The 27,126-nt window shown below is 44.9% G+C and overlaps 1 protein-coding gene across 24 annotated transcripts in view; it reads right to left on the minus strand.

Moving 5' to 3' along the window:
* The window catches only part of LOC133160073 (interferon alpha/beta receptor 1b-like), a 192,435-nt gene extending 175,761 nt beyond the window's left edge, over nt 1-16,674 (minus strand). For 6 of the 24 annotated variants that reach the window (XR_009715804.1, XR_009715803.1, XR_009715802.1 and 3 more), the window contains exons 1-2: nt 16,543-16,670; nt 13,985-14,108 (exon numbers count right to left, since the gene is read on the minus strand). Coding sequence is in view for 12 of the 24 variants with exons in the window: in XM_061287640.1 (XP_061143624.1) it covers nt 13,985-14,108; nt 16,543-16,645 (227 nt within the window). In the remaining 12 variants the exon portion in view is untranslated. Of the gene's footprint in view, nt 1-13,984; nt 14,109-16,402 lie in introns of all 24 variants that reach the window. The other 18 variants (XR_009715797.1, XR_009715801.1, XR_009715800.1 and 15 more) reach the window with 6 other exon arrangements.
* Between the last annotated feature and the right edge of the window lie 10,452 nt (nt 16,675-27,126).

Consider the following 27,126-nt stretch of genomic DNA (forward strand, 5'->3'; position numbering starts at 1 on the left):
TTTTCAACAACACTCATCGGTTGTCCATCCAAAACCATGAATTCCAGCACTTTCTCTGTAATTCTCGTTGCTTTTGCGCTATTGACTGGGAATTTCTCCCGTCTTTGCAGTGCATCTACTAACGTTAACTGCTTTGTAGGTCCACCTCCCGCTCCCTTTGATTTGCTCAACTGCTGGAACTCCTGGTGCTCCGTTGCGTGGTGTTTCTGGAGATGCATACCGTTTTTTTCCGTGTATAGTGCGCCCCCATGTATAATACGCACCCTAAAAATGGCATGCTGATGCTGGAAAAAAGCCTGTACCCATGTATAATACGCACCCAATTTTTATGAATTTTTTTTTATGAATTTTTTTTTTTTTTTTAAGTCCCAATGATCGTCACACACGCAGGGAGGCAATGGGTCCCATTTTTATAGTCTTTGGTATGGTCTTAACTAGGCTGGATGTAATTGTTTTTGTTGGCGTTGATTTCTCCGACTGCCCATAAACGCACCACCGCGCTCCGTGCGCGCACGGGAAAGAGGCGTGCGGACGTGAAAAAGGCGGCTCTGTATGGGAGAGACGTTGAAGAGGAATAAAAACACCCTTGGAAACCAAAACTTGGTGATTTCAAGTTTCATTTCAAGGGACATTTGTCACGTCTCGTCCCCAGTTTTGCTATGTGTCTAGGTTGCCATAGTTTCTGTTCGCGTCGCCCCTCTCTTCCTGTGTCACCTCAATCGATGTAACGTGTTTTGTATTTAAGTCCTGTCTGCCCCTCGCTCACCGTCGGATCATTGCATGTGTTACTGTCATGATGTCTGTTTGCTTTCTGTTCCTGTCTTTGGTAATGTCACCCTGTCTTTTTGTTCCACGACTTTGTCGGTCAGTCCTGTTGTTGGTTTTGTTTTCTAAAAAAAAATTAAAAATTTTTGTACCCATGTATAATGCGCACCCCAGACTTTAGGTAGTACTATAACTGGCAGTACTACCACCACCCCTGGCAACATTAGCTTTGCAGATATTACAAACTGCCGTCGAGCTAGTTGGCGTGTTAAGTTTGAAATACCTCCACACAGCTGACTCTTTCATTCGCTCCATGTTTGCGTTTGTTTAGAAAACTCTCGTGCATTGCGGCACACGTGCTGCTGACGTATGACGTAGCCCGCGTCCCGCGGCACACATGCTGCTGACGTATGACGTAGCCCGCGTCCCAAAAGATTAAGGAAAGGATCGGCTCACAGATCGGCTGCATTTTCCGATACCCGATCCATTAATTTTGTTGATATCGGGGCCGATATCCGATCCAGATATCGGATCGGTGCATCTCTAATAGGCACTTAGGGTTAGGGTTAACAATCCATCCGTCCGTCCGTCCGTCCGTCCATCCATCCATCCATCCATCCATCCATCCATCCATCCATCCATCCATCCATTACTGGTGCGGCTTGTCCTTACGACGGTCTCGGAGGATTAACAATAATAACTAGAATTTGTAATTTCTAGAGAAATTGTGTGTGAAGGCGAAGAGGCTGAATAAAAATTGGGGAATGCTACAAGATTATGTTTAAATTTGGAACGTGTTGAGTTGGTCAAAAAATGGATGAAAATATAGAAAGAATTTTGTAAAATTGGGCGTGAATTTTAAAGTTGAAAATTTGAAATTTTTCACAAGTGGGAAGTTTAGGAATAGGTAGGCATGAGATGAACAGTTAAAAAATTGAAATGGGTTGGTTCAGTGAAAGAAAAAATAAATAAATAAATTGGAAATTAGAAGGGAAAAAGGAAATTTTGCAAAATTTTACCGCAATGTTAAAAGTGAAAATGTGAAATGTTAATCTAGAAAGTGAATCAAATGAATTTGTAGAAGTAGTTAAGCTAAAAAAATGAATAAATAAATAAAAAGAGGCAGAAGAATGCGGAAGAAGTTGAATAATAATGAAGTTAAGGCAAGTCAAGTTTATTTATATAGCCCACAAGCAAGTCTCAAAGGGCTTCAAATGTACAAAAATTGACAATTTAAAGTACAGGAACAATAAGTATGAGGGCCACAATGATGATCATAACAGCAAAAATATGTCATGATTCGTCCTCGGTCACGTCTATGTTGTCATTGTTTTGTCCGTTTGTCTGTGTGCTCATGTCCGTGGATCATGTCAGTGTGCTTCTCTCATGTCTTGTCCCCAGTTTTGCTAGGTTGCCATGGTTTCTGTTCGCGTCGCCCCTCCCTTCCTGTGTCACCTCAATCAATGTAACCGCGTTCACCTGCCTCGTGTTTTGTGTTTTGTATTTAAGTCCTGTCTGCCCCTCGTTCACTGTCGGATCATTGCTTGTCGGTTGTTGCATGCAATTGCTGCTGTCACGGTCACGTGACCTTGTCTTTCTGTTCCACGTCTTGTTAGGTCAGTCCTGTTGTTAGTGTGGTAGTTAAGTTATGTCAGTCTACCAAGTTCGTGTTTTGAGTTTGTTCCAATAAACCCTGGTCCAAGCTGCACTTGGTCGCCCTGGTCCATTTCCACCATCCATTCGTGACAGAATGATCCGACCACTACAGCGACCAGCGCTTGGACCTCCCTCCACCATCAGCTTCCACGGAGACACCCGATCCACGTCCATCGTCCGAGAAGGTTCCAGCGCCATCGGACTTCGCTCCAGCGACTCCGGACTCGCGGCCGCCATCGGAGTGCCTCCCGGCGCCATCAGCTGCGAGAATCATCGGACTTCCTTGCCGCAACGCCGGACCCGCGGCCGCCATCCGAGTGCCTCCCGGCGTCATCAGACTCGCGGTCGCCATCGGGCTCCATCTCAGCGTTGCAGGACCTGCGGGCGTCGTCAGATTCGAGCCAGCTGCGCCGGGTGCGCGATTGTCCATGGTCCCACCCCCACTGCTGCAGCACGTGGTGGCTCTTGCCGCTACGCACAGCTCCACCTTCCAATTGCCGCTGATTGCGGTCCGGACTTCAAACTGCCGCCGATTGTGGCTTGGACTTTTCAAGTTTCCGCCGAGCACGGTTCCGTTCCCCGAGTTTCCGCCGAGGGCGGTTCATGTCCCCCGAGTTTGTGTGAGTGCCGCCAGAGTGCGGTTCATGTTTGTGTGAGTCCCGCCAGAGTGCGGTTCATGTTTGTGTGAATTGCCGCCAGAGTGCGGTTCATGGTTGTGTGAGTTGCCGCCAGAGTGCGGTTCAGGGTTGTGTGAGTTGCCGCCAGAGTGCGGTTCAGGGTTGTGTGAGTTGCCACCCGAGTGCGGTTCGGTTCCCCAAGTTGCTGCCGATTGCGCGTCAGGCCCCCAGTGTGTGCCGCGATTGTGACCCTGGGCCCCTGACCTCCGCTGAGTGCAGGTCTGTTCCCCAAGTTGCCGCTGCATGCGGTTGTTTCCCCAGTCGCTGCCGTGTGCCGTTCAGGCCGTTTCGAAAACCAGTGGGGTCGTCGGAACTGGTGAGTTAACCATGGCGTGGCGCCGTGGTGGGTTGGGTTTTTGGGACGTCGGGAATCGTCGCTTGTGGGGGGGGTTCTGTCATGATTCGTCCCCGGTCACGTCCATGTTGTCATTGTTTTGTCAGTCTGTCTGTGTGCTCATGTCCGTGGATCATGTCAGTGTGCTTCTTATGTCTTGTCCCCAGTTTTGCTAGGTTGCCATGGTTTCTGTTCGCGTCGCCCCTCCCTTCCTGTGTCACCTCAATCAATGTAACCGCGTTCACCTGCCTCCTGTTTTGTATTTAAGTCCTGTCTGCCCCTCGTTCACTGTCAGATCATTGCTTGTCGGTTGTTGCATGCAATCGCTGCTGTCACGGTAACGTCATCATGTCTTTCTGTTTCACGTCTTGTTAGGTCAGTCTTGTTGTTAGTGTGGTAGTTAAGTTATGTCAGTCTACCAAGTTCGTGTTTTGAGTTTGTTCCTGGTCCACGCTGCACTTGGTCGCCCTGGTCCATTTCCACCATCCATTCGTGACAAAATATTCCTAATTGGTTTTGATAGGTAGAAAGGGGGAGCGTGGAAGGTTTTCAAAATTTGTGATATAGCGTGACTCCATTATCAAGAGTAAGCATTTCTTTTTAATTCTAAGAGTTGGCATCAACAAAAATGAGAACGATAATCTTCAAGGTGATAGCGTAAGTGGAAGGAGGAAGCTGTGTATATTGTTTTTAAACATTATTTTTGGTATCATTATTTTTTTAGGAGGGTCAGTTATGCTTGTGAGGAGATAAATGAAGGAACAAGGTAACAGTAAAAGGGAGTGCTCTATAAATTGTTGGTTCTTTGCCAGAGGTAATTATTTGGAGGGATGAATTTAAACTGAAAGCAAAATGGAACTGTTCAGTGGAAGGAACATGGGAAGGTAGAAATATAGAAGTTAGAGCTCATCACAAAGTGTCGAATAGTTTAAGTGTGAGATGTGAGCAAACTAAATGGGGAGTTAAACCATGTTCCAGCATTATCCATATTGGCAAGCGATAAGAGGACAGGATACCAGACAATTAGATAATAATTTTGGATTTAACATAAAAAGGGAAATTTTAATTGAGGAGAACATTTTGTTTTTATGTGTGTGTTGTGGAATGACAGTTTGTTTGTAATGAGGTATGAATGTCAAGTCTGTGCTTGTGGTGTGGTGTTTGTGTATTGTGAATGGTTGACATGATTCAAAATTGGGGTGATGTGATCACAGCAGAGGATAACATTCCTCTCACCTGAAAAATATAAAGATACTACAGATTTGAAAAGCACGATATATCAGGACTAATTTTGGACGAAATATGGGTTTAGGATTACTCAGGGGCACCATAGACAACAAAACAGTGCGATGGGGAAGGCCCATTTCAGTAATATGGTCAGACAAGACAGAACTAGTATCGAACATCAAGACTCTGGACGATTTGACGTGTGACGACTTTGAGCTCACCCGACAGGGTGACGGACTTGGTGGACAGTGACAAAATGTTTGACGCTTGAGCTTGCTTGCGACAAGTGCACGCTCTGCATTGTTTTTCTGTGTGACTTAATTTTTATTTATTTTTTGCAGCACCAGCCAAGGAGCGGGAAAGGCCTCATCATGTCTGTGCTCGTTGCTGTGGCTTTACTGCAGTGATGATTTTCTGTGGTTGTTGTTGTATTCCATGTATTATGTCACTCACTGTCCGGTTGATCGAGAAAACTGTCGGCCCGTTGGCACCGAATGGCCAATATACCCTAGTGACTCAACATGAGCCGCGGGGGGAAGAAAGGACCGACAGTGTGCTGGTCGCTGCTTGCGAGAGTAACTGGTGATGACCTCATAAATGAGGTCATGAAAGGGAATAAAGGGAAATATACTTTCGGCAGTTTGCAAACACATTTGATTAAGGCTGCGTTAGACACATATAATCATATCAATATCATTTTCAGTAGTAGTGTACTCGTGTGGGGTTTAATAAGAGGAAAGGAATGTGCAGACTACATTAATTGGTTTTCTTCAAAGTATTGTGGAACAGGATGTCCAGACAGGGAGGACATCTCAAGGCCAATGGGGAACGCGAATAACAACTCGTCTTTGTGGTCCAGACACCTGTGCTGAGCAGGGGAAAACCCAAACGAGGAGGAGACGAGCATCAACCATCGACCAATCACCACACAATATTTTGCATGCTTGAATATTCATATTGTGTTTCTTTAAAACTGGGCAACCCGGAAGAATGTGTTGTCTTTGATGGTCACGAAGGCACACTAGTTTTTGTGTTAGGGACCCGGAACCCAGGCACCTGTATTAGCTTTCTTTGTCAGGTTTAAACAATTAGTAAATTCGGCCTAATTGATCTACTGGTCTTCTCTTTGACAGAACAAACTCGCAAAATTGTTAGGTGCGACAGTGTGTGGATTCGGACATAACAATTCTTGTTAATTGTCGATCGCAATTTGGAGTCAGATCAATAACTAAACTCCGTATCCTAACAGTCCGGAGTAAGCAGTGTGTGTTTTTTTAAGTGACACAGAGAACGAAGATTTTGATGGATTTAATGATTTAGAGTGACACGAATGGTTTTATACATTTTTTAGTTTTAGTGTAGTTATTTAATATATACCGTAATTGTCGGACTATAAGTCGCGTTTTTTTTTCATAGTTTGGGTGGGGGGGGCGACTTATAATAAGGAGCAAAGTATATGTGTTTTTTTTTTTTAAATTTAAAAAATGTTCAAAAAAAAAAAGTGAAACCGCGATAAACACCCCGCGATGTAGCAAGGGATTACTGTAATTTGAATTTCACGTGACGTCAGCAGCGCGACGCGGCGTGACGGTTGTTTACATAAAGAACAAAGATTGACGACGAAGATGACGAAGGGCCCCACGTACTACCGGCATCATTAGCGGCTTTGTTTCTAAGTGACACGCCGGACGAAGAGTTTGAAGGATTTAAGGATTTGGAGTGACACAGAAGGTTCGAAAAACTAGTATGGCTTTTACCCGCGCCCTGTCCTACTCTCCGGAACTTTCTTTCACTTCCGTGGATTGAAGTCAGGGGCCGGCGTTCGCCCGGGTGGCTGTACAGGGACGGTGGATGGGGCTCGGACAATGCTTTTACGCACGCCCGGTCCTACTCTACCGAGTTGTCTTTCACCTTCGTGGATGGAAGTCGAGGGCCGGCGCTCGGCCGGGTGGCTGTCCGGGGACGGTGGATGGGGCTCGGTCATGGCTTTTACGCACGCCCGGTCCTATTCTATGGAGCTCTCTTCCACTGCCGTGGCTGGAAGTCCACGCCGCCACAGTTTTGTTTTGTTTTGTAAATAAAGAGCCGTTTACCAAACCCACGTCTTTCCTTGAACTTTGTTAACACTACAATATAGTTAGTTATATAGTAGATCTGTGAAATAACGACGAGGCTGACGTCAGGGCGCACGCGTTGTTGACGAAGGACGAGAAATTTAATCGATGGATTTAATGATTTAGAGCAGGGGTGGGCAAACTACGGCCCGCGGGCCACATCCGGCCCACGGGACCGTTTAATCCGGCCCGCCAACCCTGAACAAATTGTATTATTAAACTTTTTTTTTTTGGTCATTTTGCCTACAATGACTGCGTTTTCCCAGTAGATGGCGAAGCGCTCGCCTGCGCATTTACTACCGGAAGCCGTGTCAGAAAGCTCGGTGCACACTCACAAGTGCGTGTACGTACTCAGTAGTACGGACTTGGCGCACTCTCGCTCTATTCGTATCAGTCCCGAATTTAGAGCGTGGGCTTTGACGACAGCGTTCTTATAATTCGCGCGCTGAGCTTTCAGATGCAGTTTTGCGCTAAAGCCACCCACAAACCTTCCCCTGGAATCCTTCCATTAAAATGAGTGGCCCGAAAAAAAGAAGTGAGTGCCGAGTGTTTAAAAAAGAGTGGCCAATTTGGCTCGACGTACGCGACGTGACGTTCAGCCACATCAACATCAACCCGTCACAGATCAAGGTAAACGGACCAACACCTCGGATCTCGCCTAAGAATTGCCACAACAAATTTTACTCCAGACTATGACGCACTAGCAAAAAAGGGACACCAACAACACTGTTCCCACTGAAAATGAACGGGAGGCTCTCAAGTTTATTGTAAAAAAATGCATTTTGAATATGATTTGTACACATAGCAGGGATTGAAACTAGCGACCATTCTCATTTTCAAACAATGCAGGATGCTCAAGGACATTGATGCACCACCTATTTGCGACTAATCTTAACCTGTAAAGTTCTTAAGGCTTACTTTAAGCAAGTGTTTCCCGTTTCCTCACCTCTGTTACCAGGTGTTTGCGAGTTAAAACTCTGCTCTGATTTTCAGATACCCCTCACCGTGTTGCTGTTTTGATTACTTTATTTGGATGTATGCTTTCACCGATTTTTCAAGATGATATATTTGGTCAGAATGTTTGCCGTTTGATGTGATCCCATAAGATAAACATCTTTCATTAATCTGACCTGCAGGCACTGAAGTGATGGAGATTGTTATTCATAATAACAGTGTCGTATTTTATGAGAATCACTGATAGCAGTTTTTTAGTGAATTATTATTTTTTTTAATGCTGTTAATAAATGCATTTGTTTTCAAAAAACTTGTTTGGAATATCCATGCTTTACTACCTACTAAAGGCCAAGATCTTCTATGCAATGACCTTTACAGGTTGCTTATATGACTTCACACAACGCCTATACCATCTGCTCCTGGTCCGGCCCTCCGGTCCAAATTTAGAACCCAGTTCGGCCCGCGAGTCAAAACGTTTGCCCACCCCTGATTTAGAGTGTACAGATGGTTTGATAATAGTATTGCTTATATACCGTTTTTTTCCGTGTATAGTGCGCAAAATTTAACTAATTTATTGTCCTAAAATCTGGGGTGCGCATTATACATGGGTACAAAATTTTTTTAATTTTTTAATTTTTATTTATTTTTTTATTTTTTTAAGTCCCAATGATCGTCACACACGCAGGGAGGCAATGGGTCCCATTTTTATAGTCTTTGGTATGGTCTTAACTAGGCTGGATGTAATTTTTTTTGTTGGCGTTGATTTCTCCGACTGCCCGTAAAGGCACCACCGCGCTCAGTGCGCACATGTGAAAAACGCCTGCGGACGTGAAAAAGGCGGCTCTGTATGGGAGAGACGTTGAAGAGGAATAAAAACACCCTTGGAAACCAATACTTGCCCCCTCGTCGTGACTCGGAGCCGCAACAAATGTTTCGGATTTGTGTAGGGTACATTGTGACAGACAGCAAACGAGCAGGTGATCGAGCAAGCGTCTGATACGAGAGCATTGCGGTCGCATGGAGCGTGTTTGAAGTGAACAGCAGAGAAGAAAGGAACAAGGCAAAGTGTTGTGAAATAAAATATTACCTGTAATACGGATTTAGGTAGAGAACTGAACTTTCGCTCTTTATATAATTGCTGTCTTGCGCATCCGTTCTGCGCATCTGTAATGGCGGCCTCCATATGATATCCGGTTTGCGTGTGTGCGAGAGCGAGAGAGAAGGCGCGAGAGAGAACGCTCAACCGTAGCGCGCCGCCGACCGCCCAACTGCACCGCGCTGGTCGATTATTGTGACAGAGCCGTCGCTGAAATTTAGAAGATATTTTTAAAGTCCTGATGTACTTTCTAAAATTTAAGTGGACCTCAGTGCGCACTGCGCAGGGAGCTTAATTTGGTGCGGTCGCGCAACCGCAGCGCGCCGGGCGCTCACTGTCGCATTGCTTAAAGAGCGCCTTTGTGTTTTAGGATGAACAGCAGAGACCAAAGGAACAAGGCAAAGTGTTGTGAAATAAAATATTACCTGTAATACGCATTTTGTTATTTGCTGATTGAAACTGCTAATTAAACTGTGAATTGAAACTAATAGGAAGAAAACTACTCTCGCTCTTTATATAGCTGACGTGTCTTGCGCATCCGTTCTGTGCATTTTATTTCACAACACTTTGCCTTGTTCCTTTCTTCTCTGCTATTCACTTCAAACACGCTCCATGCGACCGCAATGCTCTCGTATCAGACGCTTGCTCGATCACCTGCTCGTTTGCTGTCACAATGTACCCTACACAAATCCGAAACATTTGTTGCGGCTCCGAGTCACGACGAGGGGCAAGTTTTGGTTTCCAAGGGTGTTTTTATTCCTCTTCAACGTCTCTCCCATACAGAGCCGCCGTTTTCACGTCCGCACGCCTTTTTCACATGCGCGCACGGAGCGCGGTGGTGCGTTTATGGGCAGTCGGAGAAATCAACGCCAACAAAAAAAATTACATCCAGCCTAGTTAAGACCATACCAAAGACTACCGTTTTTTTCTGTGTATAGTGCGCCCCCATGTATAGTACGCACCCCTAAAAATGGCATGCTGATGCTGGAAAAAAGCCAATTTTTATGATTTTTTTTTTTTTTTTTTTTTAAGTCCCAATGATCGTCACACACGCAAGGAGGCAATGGGCCCCATTTTTATAGTCTTTGGTATGGTCTTAACTAGGCTGGATGTAATTTTTTTTGTTGCCGTTGATTTCTCCGACTGCCCTTAAACGCACCACCGCGCTCCGTGCGCGCACGGGACAGCAAACGAGCAGATGCTCGAGCAAGCCTTGTCTGATACGAGAGCATTGCGGTCGCATGGAGCGTGTTTGAAGTGAACAGCAGAGAAGAAAGGAACAAGGCAAAATAAAATATTACCTGTAATACGGATTTAGGTAGAGAACTGAACTCTCGCTCTTTATATAGCTGACGTGTCTTGCGCATCCGTTCTGCGCATCTGTAATGGCGGCCTCCGTATGATATCCGGTTTGCGTGTGTGCGCGTGTGCGTGTGTGCGAGAGCGAGAGAGAGAGCGCGAGAGAGAACGCTCAACCGTAGCGCGCCGCCGACCGCCCAACTGCACCGCGCTGGTCGCATTAGTGTGACAGAGCCGTCGCTGAAATTTAGAAGATATTTTTAAAGTCCTGATGTACTTTCTAAAATTTAAGTGGACCTCAGTGCGCACTGCGCAGGGAGCTTAATTTGGTGCGGTCGCGCAACCGCAGCGCGCTGGGCGCTCACTGTCGCATTGCTTAAAGAGCGCCTTTGTGTTTTAGGATGAACAGCAGAGACCAAAGGAACAAGGCAAAGTGTTGTGAAATAAAATATTACTTGTAATACGCATTTTGTTATTTGCTGATTGAAACTGCTAATTAAACTGTGAATTGAAACTAATAGGAAGAAAACAACTCTCGCTCTTTATATAGCTGACGTGTCTTGCGCATCCGTTCTGTGCATTTTATTTCACAACACTTTGCCTTGTTCCTTTCTTCTCTGCTGTTCACTTCAAACACACTCCATGCGACCGCAATGCTCTCGTATCAGACGCTTGCTCGATCACCTGCTCGTTTGCTGTCCCGTGCGCGTTGGTGCGTTTACGGGCAGTCGGAGAAATCAACGCCAACAAAAAAAATTACATCCAGCCTAGTTAAGACCATACCAAAGACTATAAAAATGGGACCCATTGCCTCCCTACGTGTGTGACGATCATTGGGACTTAAAAAAAAAAAAAAATTAAAAAAAAAAAAAAAAAAAAAGTTTTTTTGTACCCATTTATAATGCGCACCCCAGATTTTAGGACAATAAATTAGTTAAATTTTGCGCACTATACACGGAAAAAAACGGTATAAAAATGGGACCCATTGCCTCCCTGCGTGTGTGACGATCATTGGGACTTAAAAAAAATAAATACAATTTTTTTTAAAAATTCATAAAAATTGGGTGCGTATTATACATGGGTACAGGCTTTTTTCCAGCATCAGCATGCCATTTTTAGTATTACGTATACATGGGGGCGCACTATACACGGAAAAAAACGGTAATAGTTATTTGATACCTAATTTATATATCGTTATATGGGCCTGTGGAATATTTTGAAGTGCAAGCGCCGTCAACTACGACACTGTGATGATGAAGAACATTTTCCATCATTTCAGCGCCTGCAGGTCAGATTTATGAAATATGTTTATCTAATGAGGCGAAATCACATCCAACGGCAAACATTCTGACCAAATACATCATCTTGTCTTCAAGACTTGAAGAATCAGTGAAAGAATACATCTAAATAAAGTAATAAAGAAATCAATAGTATTGTTGGTTTCCCTTTTTTGCTAGTGCATCATAGTCTGGAGTAAAATTTGTTGTGGTAATTCTTAGCATAGACCCGAGGTGTCGGTCCGTTAACCTAGATCTGTGACAGGCTTTGTTGACGTTCATGTGGCTGAACGTCTTCTCACACACGTAGGTCGAGCCAAATTGTCCACTCTTTTTTAACATTCGGCACTCAGTGTCCACCTTTCTTTTCTTCGGGCCACTCATTTTAATGGAAGGATTCCAGGGGAAGGTTTGTGGGTGGCATTAGCGTAAAACTGTATCTGAAAATTTAGCGCGCGAATTACGAGAATATTGACGTCACAGCCGATGTATACACTCAAAATTCGGCACTGATAGATGAAATTACTACGTACTACTGAGTAAGCACACGCACTTGTGAGTGTGGACCGAGCTTTCTGACACGGCTCCCGGGAGTAAATGCGCGGGCGGGCGCTTCCCCATCTACTGGGGAAACATAGTAATTGCAGGGAAAATGACCCCCCCAAAAAAATACAATTTATTCAGGTTTGGCGGGCCGGATTAAACGGCCCCGTGGGTCAAATGTAGTTTGCCCATGTCTGGTTTAGCCTGTTATTGCCTGTTCATGTCTGTTTTGGTGTTCGATTTTTTTGAAATAAAGTTCTCCCAAAAATGCGACTTGTACCCCGGAGTGACTTATATATGTTTTTTCTCCTTTATTATGCATTTTAGGACTGGTGCGACTCCGGAGTGACTTATAGTCCAGAAAATACGGTACTTGCTGCAAGAATAAGGTAATTTACCCAAATGATCATTATGACAATCTCGTTGTCAGATTTTTTACTGTAAATACAAGAGCCGGCTGTAATTTTAACAAAATAAATTCTCAATTACCGTATTTTTCGCACTATTAGGCGCACCGGATTATAAGGCGCACCTTCAATGAACGGCCCATTTTAAAATTTTGTCCATATATAAGGCGCACCGAATTATAAGGCGCATAAAATAGAAGCTATACTGCAACAAACTGAGGTTGACTAGGGTTGCGGTATGCATCCATTAGCCAATAACCAACGAGCCCTCTGTAAACGATCGCGTTTCTCAAACGATCTCCTATAAAATGGTCGGAACTGACTAAAGTTTGATCTAACGCATTGGTACTACTTACCTATGTTTCCCTTCCATATCGATCCGTAGATTTACTCGAAACATTAACGGAGCAGCCTATTTTGTCATGAAATAGCCTGGTGCGTATAGCAGCTATCGTTATAGCATTAGCCATCCGCAAAAACCCATGAGCCTCAGCTCGCAATCTCCCATGAGCCTCAGCAAAGTGTAAACAATCGCGTTTCTCAAACCATCTCCTATAAAATGATTGGAACTGACTAAAGTTCGATCTAACGCATTGGTACGACTTACCTATGTTTCCCTTCCATATCGATCCGTAGATTTACTTGAAACATTAACAGAGCAGCCTATTTTGACATGAAATAGCCTGGTGCGTATATCAGCTATCGTTATAGCATTAGCCATCCGCAAAAACCCATGAGCCTCAGCTCGCAATCTCCCATGAGCCTCAGCAAAGTGTAAACAATCGCGTTTCTCAAACCATCTCCTATAAAATGATCGGAACTGACTAAAGTTCGATCTAACGCATTGGTACGACTTACCTATGTTTCCCTTCCATATCGATCCGTAGATTTACTTGAAACATTAACAGAGCAGCCTATTTTGACATGAAATAGCCTGGTGCGTATAGCAGCTATCGTTATAGCATTAGCCATCCGCAAAAACCCATGAGCCTCAGCTCGCAATCTCCCATGAGCCTCAGCAAAGTGTAAACAATCGCGTTTCTCAAACCATCTCCTATAAAATGATCGGAACTGACTAAAGTTCGATCTAACACATTGGTACTGCTTACCTATGTTTCCCTTGAATATCAATCCGTAAATTTACTCGAAACATTAACGGAGCAGCCTATTTTGAAATGAAATAGCCTCGCGGGTACAACCGCTATTCGGTGACGCTCCCTGACTACAGTTGCCGTAATGTTGGGAAGCGATGCGACCTTGTAATTCACTAGTCGTACTAAAACGTACTGAAACATTTTGGCAGAGCACTGTGTACTACCAGTATGGATCAACAAATTCATCAATTGATCCATATATAAGGCGCTCTCTGCATTATAAGGCGCACTGTGTTTTTTTTAGTAAAATGTAAGTTTTTAGGTGCGCCTAATAGTGCGGAAAATACGGTAAGTAGTCATGAAGCATTTTATTACAATTTTGCCCTGACTGCTTCAGACCATACCATGTTACTTGTTGAGTGTACACACCATTTTGTCCTGTATTTGACTTGACCTTGAACCCTTCAATGGGTCGAAATATTCAAGGAAAATGTTGGCCTATTAAATGAAATGTGTTGATGTTCAGATCACACTGACTTACTTGCATTCTGTGGTGTAGGAAATGTCACCGGTTAGCCCCTCAGGCGAATCCCACCTCAGCACCAAATTCATGTTCATGGAAGTTAGACGGACATTTCTGGGTGGGCTGAGGACAGCTGAAGCCACTAAACAGTCAGAAACACATGTCACGTTTTATAATGTCAGTATCATGGTGCATCACAAACAATGCTCAAGTTGAATAATTAATGACTAGCATAATAGATATACAGTGGATATAGAATGTCTTCAAACCCAGGTTGAAATGCCAGGTTTTGTGACATAAAGAGTCTATTGCAGTTTGACGCTGAGTCTGCAACATACTTCGAAACAATGGCGTAGATTTCCATAGAAACACTACGTCGATGCTTGTTTCATATGACATACCATATGACGAGAAGCACCAACTGCTTCATTGCCTGAATGAATATTCGGACCGATATAGACCCGAAGAATGTTTGTTGCTCTTCAGAGAGGCAATTTCATATTTTGAGACAGCTGCTGCTCGAATTATTTAATGATGGATGGTTAATAGGTTTAACTTTAAAAAAGGAAAATGTCACATATGGAAATAGGAAATGAGTACTTGCAGCAGTGTCGTAATCAATCAACGATCAATCAATCAAATCTCATTTACATAGCCCTTTACAATAGCCAACTGGAACCCAAAGTGCTTTACAATAGGATAAAAACAACAATATCTATATAATAATATAGATCTATCTATCTATCTATCTATCTATCTATCTATCTATCTATCTATCTATCTATCTATCTATCTATCTATCTATCTATCTATCTACAGGGCTCGAAGCTTATTTTTTGCCCAAGTTGCCCTCGGGCAAGTTGGAGAAAATTTTACTTGCCCGAAACAAAATTTTACTTGCCCGAATTTATTCGGAGTGGATTTTTACTTGCCCGACACATTTTTGCAATAAAAAAGACAACACTATAAGTTTTGCCTTCATATGCCTTCGTATCCGCCAACCGGAAACAAGCTCTGCTGGTGCGCAGGCGCAGAAGAGCCAGGGACGGGTGAGGGATCATGCATTTAATTACGAAGCGCTTTGCCGTTATCAATGTATTGCAGACTTACACGAGAAACTAACCGCTCCCTAGAAAACAAAATGTCGGACCAGAAGCGGCAGAAGTTGCAAGAAATTATGCACAAAATCGTCTTTTTACAGCTTGAAAACATGGTATTATGGCAGGGCAAGTTCGGGCAAGTGAGGAAAAATTCTACTTGCCCGTCTGCCATCGCTACTTGCCCCGGGCAATCGGGCAATCGTTAGTTTCGAGCCCTGATCTATCTATCTATCTATCTATCTATCTATCTATCTATCTATCTATCTATCTATCTATCTATCTATCTATCTATCTATCTATCTATCTATCTATCGTGGCTTCAGTACATCAACAACCCCCCCCCAAACAAAAATTCTTAATAAAAAATTTAAATTGGGGAATTATGGCACGAAAGTTGCCCGCACGCCAGCAGAAAGCAGGGAGTGCCCATACAATTGCAGTGCTCCATTGACATGTTACACACACATACACGTGCAATATTTATATTCAGATTATTTATACATTATTTTCTGTATGTCATTTATACTATTAACATAGTATTTACATGTTTGAAACAATGATTTAATGTTCTAAGAATAACATATGCCCTTATGTATCTGGTTTGCTATACATTTATTGATACACAAACAACGTATGTTAAAAAAAGGTGACACTACTTCGCGGATTTTGACATATCGGGGGTGGTCTTGGAACCAATTATCCGCGATGAATGAGGGATTACTGTACTGCCCAATTGTTCATGGAGAGTTGTTCATGTTGAGCACACATGCGCGCACACAAACGCAAGCACAAACCAAGACACACGTGCGCGCACACACACAAACACTCGCGCGCACACACACATGCACAAGCACGTGCAATTGCAGCGATCTGAATCTCGACAGATTGGCCGCAATGATCAAGATGCGATCAAATCTTTACTGTTAAAACTAATTTTCCAATTCATTTTTTTTTCATTCACCCCCAATGGTAATTCAAACATTTAGTTAATGCCCCTTATACCCTGCTACTATATCGGCTACTTACTCCATGACTATATTTTTTTACGTATCATATATGTATCTAAATGTATTGTACAGCAACTAGGCAATTCTTATGTAATCCGTGGAGAATAATTTCTCATACTTGATGGACAACAATGGGCCTTTTACCATCCAATACACTCAAACCTAAAACAACACGATTCACATTTACCTATACGTAAAGCAATTTCTCTATGCTATACTGTATAGTCCTGCTTTCAAAACGCGCGAACGCATTAAGCGCAATCAAAACTTGGGCTGAGGTGCTGGGTGAAAATGATACAATGCAATGTGACAATTGAATAAACAGTTACCTGTCGTTCCACCCGATGTTAAAATTACAATGAGAGCATTTAAAATAATTGATGCCATAACTAAGATCGTCTTGCATTTCGTAGCTGTAGTCCAGTTAGTGACGTAATTGTGTGAAGGCAAAGGCCAATATTATTATTACTTTCAGTCTTGTATTTCCTGGAACTCGTCGCTTCTTCAAGATAGGCAGCGCCACAGAAATGAACATTGGTAAATATGACACGCCCCTTTTGACTTGCAGTCATTCGACGCTGAGTAAGGAGGGGCAAAGGATTTATTATTTTCATTCGGGATTCAGGACTGCATTCTACTGAACGGCACGATGAAAAGAAAACCACAAAAGAAGGATGCCTTCACATTGTGCTGCTGCTGCTGCATGCTGTTTTGCACAAGGTCGTCCTTTGGGGCCAATGTTGTCCCTTCCAACATGGCCGTCACGGAGACACGCTTCTTCAACCTTGAGGGCAAAGCCATAGACATCAAACGCGAACTGATTCAGATTAGTGATGTGCATTCCAGTTCTTTTAGGTGAACTCGTTCTTTTGATTCTTTAGAATCCGTTCGCGAAGATTCACGAGTGAGTGACAGACAACATTGCCGCTAAACCATTGCCAGCCGACACACTTTATGCCGACATTGATGTTTTGATTTTGTATTTGTTGGCTTATAGTTGATGGTGTTATTATATCGAATGTGTTTGTGTTTGAATAAAAGGTTGAAAAAAACCCCGTTATGCTGACATTTGTTAATTGTGGGGACACCAACTCAACGTAAAACACATACATATTGTCATATAAATCAGTTCACCAAATGTCTGATATTTATGTTTTATTTGGCGAATATAAAAACAAGGAATAAAACACTAGACAAGTTTTCATCATTATTATTATTGTTATTTTTATTGTTTATTAAAATTAAAATAACAATAATAATAATGTTGAAGATAAAAGTACATCTCAAACCAGCAATCTAATGTGAAATTAATGTGATATATTGGATAACAGTATTTAGGCATATAGTATATGCATAGACGTTCTTTAAAACCTACTATAAGTAAATCGTAAATCTACATTCTGGCTTGCATAGTTCACGCTAGGAGACGCAACACGTCCACTCACTGATCCGCTTATGCACGGGAAGGCAGTTCACCCATTGACTCGTTCGCGAACGAGAAAGTCAGGATTTGTTCCCTCACTGATCCGTTCTCGCGATGAACTGGAGATGCGAATCACTCACTCGCTGATTCGTTGACTCACTCCGTTGGTGAACGGGAAATGCAATTCACAACTCGTCCGTGAACGGGAAGTTACGTCACTGACTCGTAAAGTCCCGCCTCCATCTAACGCTCGCTGGCGCTGCTGATTGGTCTTCACGAGTGAGTGAGTGAGTGAGTGAGTGAGTGAGTGAGTGAGTGAGTGAGTGAGTGAGTGAGTGAGTGAGTGAGTGAGTGAGTGAGTGAGTGAGTGAGTGAGTGAGTGAGTGACAGACAGCATTGCTGCTATGCCATTGCCAGCCGACACACGTTATGCCGACATTCATGTTTTAATTTTGTATTTGTTGGCTTGTAGTTGATGATGTCATTATACCGAACCCCATTATATCGACGTTGGTTATTTTGGGGGACACCAACTCATATAACAACGTAAAAGACATATACCGTTTTTTTCCGTGTATAGTGCGCAAAATTTAACGAATTTATTGTCCTAAAATCTGGGGTGCGCATTAAACATGGGTACAAAAAATCTTTAATTTTATTTTTTAAAAATTTGTTTTTCTTTTCTTTCTTTTTAGAGAACAAAGCCAACAACAGGACTGACCGACAAAGTCGTGGAACAAAAAGACATTACCAAAGACAGGAACAGAAAGCAAACAGACATCATGACAGTAACACATGCAATGATCCGACGGTGAGCGAGGGGCAGACAGGACTTAAATACAAAACACGTTACATCGATTGAGGTGACACAGGAAGAGAGGGGCGACGCGAACAGAAACTATGGCAACCTAGACACATAGCAAAACTGGGGACGAGACGTGACAAATGTCTCTCGAAATGAAACTTGAAATCACCAAGTTTTGGTTTCCAAGGGTGTTTTTATTCCTCTTCAACGTCTCTCCCATACAGAGCCGCCTTTTTCACGTCCGCACGCCTCTTTCCCGTGCGCGCACGGAGCGCGGTGGTGCGTTTACGGGCAGTCGGAGAAATCAACGCCAACAAAAAAAATTACATCGAGCCTAGTTAAGACCATACCAAAGACTATAAAAATGGGACCCATTGCCTCCCTGCGTGTGTGACGATCATTGGGACTTAAAAAAAACAAAAAATAATTCATAAAAAAAAATCATAAAAATTGGGTGCGTATTATACAGCGGGGCGCACTATACACGCAAAAAAACGGTACATATTGTCATATAAAGCAACCAAATGTCTGATTTTTATGTTTTGATTGGCGTATATAAAAACAAGGAATGAAACACCAGACGTTATAACATAAATGTTTATTAAAATAATAATAATAATAAATAATAATAATAAAGCACGCCCGCCTCACAGTTAGGAGGGTGCGGGTTCGATTCCACCCCTGTGTGGAGTTTGCATGTTCTCCCTGGGCCTGCGTGGGTTTTCTCCGAGCACTCCGATTTCCTCCCACATCCCAAAAACAAGCTTGGTAGGCCGATTGAAGACTCCAACTTGTCCCTAAGTGTGAGTGCGAGTGCAAATGGTTGTTTGTCTCTGTGTGCCCAGCGATTGGCTGGCAACCGGTTCAGGGTGTCCCCCGCCTACTGCCCGATGACGGCTGGGATAGGCTCCAGCGCACCCACGACCCCTGTGGGGACTAAGCGGTTCAGAAAATGGATGGATGGATGGATAATAATAATAAAACATCTCAAACCAGCTAATGTGAAACTGCAGTCGACATTGAGGTAAATTTTGGATTCTATGCGTCCCTGTATGTCACCTTAAATGGCAACCTAGCAGCAGTGAGAAGACCCTAAGCTATTATTGCGGTACAGAGAAGCTCTAGTTTTAGTAATGTGTAGGTACTTAGAATATGGAAGGGCCATTCGTCCGTGACCAGGAAGAACTTTGTCCATGCCCTTTTAAGGGCATCGGAAGTATCCAGTAGAGCAGGGGTGGCCAACCAGTCAGAGACTAAGAGCCACATTTTTTTACTGTGTACCGCTAAGAGCCTCATCCCCCCCCCCCCCCCCCGAAGCGAACACGCAGCGTTTCACGTCCCATTAGCTCTTTTACGTTCATATCAACATTTGTGTTTATTTTTCGTGCGTATTTGCTTCGCTTGAGTTCAACATGGTATTTTGGTCAAACGCGCATGCGCGTGAGGTGAAATCCCGCAAAGGAGGAGGGACAAACAGAGCGATTGGTTTTGCTGGATTTTTAATGAATGGCGACTGTGACTACGGGGGCCTATTAGGTCCAGAAAAGCTGACAAGACGCTTGCCAAATAGACAAGGAAAAATGCACAGCTAAACGAATATATGACGATGAACACAGGACTTTTTAACAGAGTTAAAGTTGTTTTTTGTTGAACGCTATGGCAAGCCATTCTGCCTGATATGTCGGACGTCATTGGCACATTTAAAAGCTTCAAATGGTCAGCGCCACTTCAGCTCACTTCATGCCAATATTGATAAGGACTTTGCAAAAGGGACTGAATTTCGCAAGCACAAGTTTGGAGACTTTGAAAAGTCAGGCAGAAAAATAGGTACAGTTTTTCAAAAAAATTACGAAGCACTCAGAGATTGTCACACTTGCATTGTTTCAACTGGCTTGGAACATTGCACGGGCTAGAAAGCCATACAATGAAGTGGAGTTCGTTAAAATGCGCCTTAGTGACTTTATTGAAATCTTGTCTCCTGAAAACGACAAACTAAAACGAATGGTCTGTCCCGCCACACATAGTAAGTGAAAAAACTTATTATGTTTTTGTTTGTGTAATTTGTTGAACTGAGGGTTTGTCTGTGTGAGACAATGCACACAATGTTCATTGTTGAAAATGTGGTCTTTGGTCTGTGGTTTTAGTACTGTAGGAGTCAATTTGTCATTGTCATGTTGGTGCGTGACATAATAATGTCACACAATAAATTTGGCTGAGCAGAGGTGTGTGTGTGTTTGTGCGTGCGCGTTCGTGCGTGCGTGTGTGTGTGTGTGTGTGTGGGGGGGGGTGTTCATGTGTGCTCAAGTGTATGATGTGGCTCTTTGCGATGACACAGTAAAAATGTGGCTCTTAGTCTCTGACTGGTTGGCCACCCCTGATCTAGCTCATCCTGGGGGATCCCAAGGCGTTCCCAGGCCAGCTGAGAGACATAGTATCTCCAGCGCATCCTGGGTCGTCCCCGGGGTCTCCTACCGGTGGGACATGCCCGGAACACCTCCCCAGGGAGGCGTCCAGGACGCATCCTGATGAGATGCCCGAGCCTCCTCATCTGGCTCTTCTCAACGTGGAGGAGTAGCGACTCTACTCCAAGTCTCTCCCAGATGACCGAACTTCTCACCCTATCTCTAAGGGAGAGCCCGGACATCCTGCGGAGAAAACTCATTTTGGCCGCTTGTATCCGGGATCTCGTTCTTTCGGTCACGACCCATAGCTCGTGACCATGGGTGAGGGTAGGAGCGTAAATCGACCGGTAAATTGAGAGCTTTGACTTTTGGCTCAGCTCTCTCTTTACCACGACGGACCAGTAGAGTCCGCATTACTGCCGACGCTGCACCAATCCGCCTGTCGATCTCGCGCTCCATCCTCCCCTCACTCGTGAACAAGACCCCAAGAAATTTTAACTCCTCCACTTGGGGCAGGATCTCATCCCCGATCCGGAGAGGGCATTCCACCCTTTTCCGATCGAGGACCATGGACTCGGATTTGGAGGTGCTGACCCTCATCCCGACCGCTTCACACTCTGCTGCGAACCGCTCCACTGAGAGCTGGAGATCACGGCCTGAAGAAGCCAACAGCACCACGCCATCTGCAAAAAGCAGAGACGCGATGCTGAGGTCCCCAAACCAGACACCTTCAACGCCTCGGCTGCGCCTAAAAATTCTGTCCGTAAAATTTATGAACAGAATCGGTGTCAAAAGGCAGCCTTGGCGGAGTCCAACCCTCACTGGGAATGAATCCGACTTACTGCCGGAACTGCGGACCAAACTCTGGCATCGGTGATACAGGGACCGAACCGCTCTTATCAGTTGGCTCGGTACCCCGTACTCCCGAAGCACCCCCCACATAACCTCCCGAGGGACACGGTCAAACGCCTTCTCCAAGTCCACAAAACACATGTGGACTGGTTGGGTGAACTCCCATGAACCCTCGAGGATCCTGCTGAGGGTGAAGAGCTGGTCCACTGTTCCACGGCCAGGACGAAAGCCACACTGTTCCTCCTGAATCCAAGGTTCGAGCTTCCGACGGACCCTCCTCTCCAGCACCCCTGAATAGACCTTACCAGGGAGGCTGAGGAGTGTAATTCCCCTGTAATTGAAACACACCCTCCGGTCCCCCTTCTTAAAGAGGGGAGATACCACCCCAGTCTGTCAATCCAGAGGCACTGTCCCCGATGTCTACGCGATGTTGTAGAGACGTGTCAGCCATGACCGCCCCACAACATCCAGAGCCCTTAAGAAATCCGGGCGGATCTCATCCACCCCCGGGGCTTTGCCACCGAGGAGTTTTCTAACTACCTCAGTGACTTCGACCCCAGAGATTGGAGAGTCCGCCTCAGAGTCCCCAGGCCCTGCTTCCGCAATGGAAGGCGTGTAGGTGGAATTGAGGAGGTCTTCGAAGTATTCTCCCCACCGACACATGACGTCCCGAGTCGAGGTCAGCAGCACGCCATCTTAACTGTAAACAGTGTTGACGTTGCACTGCTTCCCCCTCCTGAGACGCCGGATGGTGGACCAGAATTTCCTCGAAGCCGTCCGGAAGTCATTCTCCATGGCCTCGCCAAACTCTTCCCACGCCCGGGTTTTTGCCTCAGCAAGCGCCAGAGCAGCGTTCCGCTTGGCCATCCGGTATCTGTTAGCTGCCTCCGGAGTCCCGCAGGCCAAAATGGCCCGATAGGACTCCTTCTTCAGCTTGACGGCATCCCTTACCGCTGGTGTCCACCAGATGGTTTGGGGATTGCCGCCACAACAGGCACCAATGACCTTACGGCCACAGCTCCGGTCGGCCGCCTCAACAATGGAGGCGCGGAACAAGGTCCACTCGGACTCAATGTCCCCCGCCTCCCCCGGGACGTGGGAAAAGCCCTGCCGGAGGTGGGAGTTGAAGCTTTTCCTGACAGGGGATTCCGCCAGACGTTCCCAGCAGACCCTCACAGAGCGTTTGGGTCTGCCAGGTCGGACCGGCATCTTTCCCCACCATCGGAGCCAACCCACCACCAGGTGGTGATCAGTTGACAGCTCCGCCCCTCTCTTCGCCCGAGTGTCCAAAACATGCGGCCGCAAATCCGATGACACAACTACAAAGTTGATCATTGAACTGCGGCCTAGGGTGTCCTGGTGCCAAGTGCACACATGGACACCCTTATGTTTGAACATGATGTTCATTATAGAAAATCCATGTCGAGCACAGAAGTCCAATAATAGAACACCGCTCGGGTTCAGATCGGGAGGGCCGTTCCTCCCAATCACGCCCTTCCAGGTCTCACTGTCATTGCCCACGTGAGCATTGAAGTCACCCAGTAGAACGATGGAGTCCCCAGAAGGAGCGCTCTCCAGCACTTCCTCCAGGGACTCCAAGAAGGGTGGGTACTCTGAGCTGCCGTTTGGTGCATGGACACAAACAACAGTCAGGACCCGTCCCCCCACCCGAAGGCGGAGGGAGGCTACCCTCTCGTTCACCGGGGTGAACCCCAATGTGCAGGCGCCCAGCCGGGGGGCAATAAGTATACCCACACCTGCTCGACGTCTCTCATCGTGGGCAACTCCAGAGTGGAAGAGAGTCCAGCCCCTCTCGAGAGGGCTTGTACCGGAACCCAAACTGTGCGTGGAGGCAAGTCCGACTATATCTATTCGGAACTTTTCTGCCTCGCACACCAGCTCGGGCTCCTTTCTAGCCAGAGAGGTGACATTCCATGTCCCAAGAGCCAGCTTCTGCAGCCGGGGATCAGACCGCCAAGGTCCCTGCCTTTGGCCGCCGCCCAGCTTGCACTGCACCTGACCCTTTTGGCCCCTCCCACAGGTGGTGAGCCCGTAGGAAAGGGGACCCACGTTTCCTTTTGGGGCTGTGCCGGGCCGGGCCCCATGGGCGAAGGCCCGGCCACCAGACGCTCGCCTTCGAGCACCGCCTCCAGGCCTGGCTGCAGAGGGGGGCCCCGGTGACCCGCGTCTGAGCGAGGGAAAACGAGATCCATTTATTTTGTTTGTCATAAGGGGCTCGTGTGAGCCGTGCTTTGTCTGGCCCCTCACCTAGGACCCGTTTGCCATGGGTGACCCTACCAGGGGTATGAAGCCCCAGACAACATGGCTCCTAGGATCATAGGGGCACGCAAACCCCTCCACCACGATAAAGTGACGACTCACGAAGGGGCCTACTAAACCTACTATAAGTAAATCGTTAATCTACATTCTGGCTTACATAGTTCACGCCAGGAGACGCAACATATTCACTGACTGATCTGTTGATGCACAGGAAGGCAGTTCAGTCATTGACTCGTTCGCGAACGGGAAAGCCAGGATTTGTTCCCTCACTGATCCGTTCACGCAGTGAACTGGAAATGCGAATCACTCAGCGAGTGATTCACTCAGCGAGTGATTTGCTAAGTGAGTGATTCACTCGGTGAGTGATTCACTAACTGAGTGATTCACTCGGTGAGTGATTCACTAACTGAGTGATTCGTTCACTCACAGATTCGTTCGTGAACGGTGTTGTGCCCCGTGAGGATATGTCCCCCCCCTTATTTTGAAAATGGTGAGTGCTGGACTCCAGCTGTTTTTTTTCTGCCTTCCTGGGGGTCTGTTCAGGTCGTGTGGCAAATTTGAACAGAATCCCTCATTCCTTTGCCAAATTACAGGGGGGAACACATCGTCAAATTTCATAATTACGGGGAAGTGGTACCAGCTTCAAAGGGCATTGAAAAAGAACCAATCACTTTAGGAAGTGATTCGTTCACTCTCGTTCACTGAAAGGATTCGTTCTCTTAGAACGAATCTTTCACTTACGAGCCAACACAAATCCAGATCGACTCGGGTGGTCCTGCTTTCAAAAATGGAACGTCTCTCAAACGCAATCCTAAATTAAAGTGGCTCAATTAATTGATTATGCTAAACCGTTTTTGGTTTACCATTCCCAATACAATTTTTCAAAAAATCAGTTGAATTAACTTTCTTTTGCGCTGCGATTATGCCTGTGCAAGTTTTGAAATTGTATCTTTAGACACATTTTTACTCACAATTCACCTTTGTGAAATAACATATATACGTATGTTGACCAAGTAATTGTTTACAGAAAATTGAATGGATAAAGGTATTTGGTATTTTACATTTATTGAATGAACAAGAAACGTTTTTAAATCATAAGGACCTTTTTAAAACAGCTGTTTTAAAAACAACCTTCAATGCACATATAGAGCGTTCAATGAAATCATTAAAGCTCTTCCACCCCTCTTTAAAGCAATGACTCAACAATTAGTGCCGCATATTGAATGACATTTATCCAGCTAATCATTTCATACATGGAGCTCAACCTCCTCGAAGACACTGCCAGGACAATTGAGGGCTCCTTCGGCAGCCCTTCGCTCTGACATGGACATCCACTTTTTATTTAATTGATTTCCATATTTTATCATTTGTGCCCTCTCTGCATCCATTTCAACCTGGTGATCCTGAAAGGGGGATCCTTCCATCTGTGGTCCCTTCTCAAGGTTTGTCATTTTCCTCTGGTAGGGTTTTTTTGAGTTTTTCCTTGCCCTTTTGGGAGCTTAAGATCAGGGGATGCTTTGAGAATAATTGTCAATTTTTGTCTATGTGAAGCCCTTTGAGACTGCTTGTGATTTAGGGCTATACAAATAAACTTGACTTCACTTGATACATATAAGATTTAATTAGGATAGCAACTTGCGTGGCGTTTGTGAGAATTACATTAAAACAGTGGAACATATTTTCTTTGAATGTGAGCACGTTTCAAAATTTTGGATAGCCTTGCAAAGTTGGTTGTTGGACAAACTTGCACCATTTGGACTGGATGTCTATTAATGCAAGAGTTCAGTTAAAGGAGAATATTTGTATCACATGACTGACAAAAATGCCCAGAGTCTATTTTCTTTAATGGACATTTATTTTCTTCTTGATTAAGCTCTTTAGAACATTATTATTGTTATTATTATCTATCCGTCCATTTTCTGTGCCGCTTGTCCCCACGGGCGTCGCAGCAGTCATCCAGCAGTAGGCAGGGACACCCTGAACCGGTTGCCAGCCAACCACAGGGCACAAACAACCATCCACACTCACACCTAATTTGGAGTGCTCAATCAGCCTACCGTGCATGTTATTTTTGGGGGGGGGGGGGAGTGGGAGGAAACTGGGGTGTCCGAAGAAAACCCACGCAGGTACAGGGAGAACATGCAAACTCCACACAGGGAGGGCCGGAGGTGGAATCGAACCCGTACCCTCTGAACTGTGAGGCGGGCATGCTAACATGTGCTACCCCAAACATCGGCAAACTACGGCAAGCGGGGCACATCCGGCCCACGGGGCCGTTTAATCCGGCCCGCCAACCCTGAATAAATTGTACTACCGTATTTTTCGCACTATTAGGCGCACTTAAAATTTAAAATTTACTCAAAACACCACAGTGCGCCTTATAATGCAGAGCGCCTTATATATGGATCAATTGATGAATTTGTTGATCCATACTGGTTGTACACAGTGCTCTGCCAAAATATTTCAGTACGTTATAGCACGACTAGTAAATTATAAGGTCGCATCGCTCCCCAGCATTACAGCAACCGTGGTCAGGGGGCGTCACTGAATAGCTGTTGTACCTGCGAGGCTATTTCATTTCAAAATAGGCTGTTCCGTTAATGTTTTCGAGTACGTTTACGGATCAATATCCAACAAAATCATAAATAAGCAGCACCAATGTGTTAAATCAGTCTTTAGTCTGTTCCGATCACTTTTATGTTTAAGAAACATGATTGTTGCCACGACACTTTGTTTAGGCTCATGGGAGTCTGTAAGCTGAGGCGCATGGGAGTTTGCGGGTGGCTAATGCTATAATGATAGCTGCTATACGCACGAGGCTATTTCATCTCAAAATAGGCTGCTCCGTTAATGTTTCGAGTAAATTTACGGATCAATATGGAAGGGAAACATAAGTAAGCAGTACCAATGTACTTATTTCTTGTTGCTGTTTCAACTGTTTAATCATCTATGACGATATTAGCCTTAATTGTTTGTATTTTTAAATTCAGTATGAATTATATTTTAAGAAAGTGCAGGAACAGAACTGAAAAAACCACATTTTGTGAAATACAGCATTAATTCCCCTCATTTAGTCATTCACACACATAACCATACAATATTTTGGAAACAGATAGGCAGCATTAAATACATTGTTATGATGATTAGGAATGTTTACGTCATCGATAATTAAACATATTTTACCGTCAAAGTGGCAGTTACTTTACACACTGTAAGGTTGATCGCTGTAAATCAGGGGTGTCCAAACTACGGCCCGCGGGCCAGTTTTTATTGGCCCGCAGCAAATTCTGA

Source organism: Syngnathus typhle, linkage group LG9 (genome assembly GCF_033458585.1).
Source record: "Syngnathus typhle isolate RoL2023-S1 ecotype Sweden linkage group LG9, RoL_Styp_1.0, whole genome shotgun sequence".
Taxonomy (NCBI): domain Eukaryota; kingdom Metazoa; phylum Chordata; class Actinopteri; order Syngnathiformes; family Syngnathidae; genus Syngnathus; species Syngnathus typhle.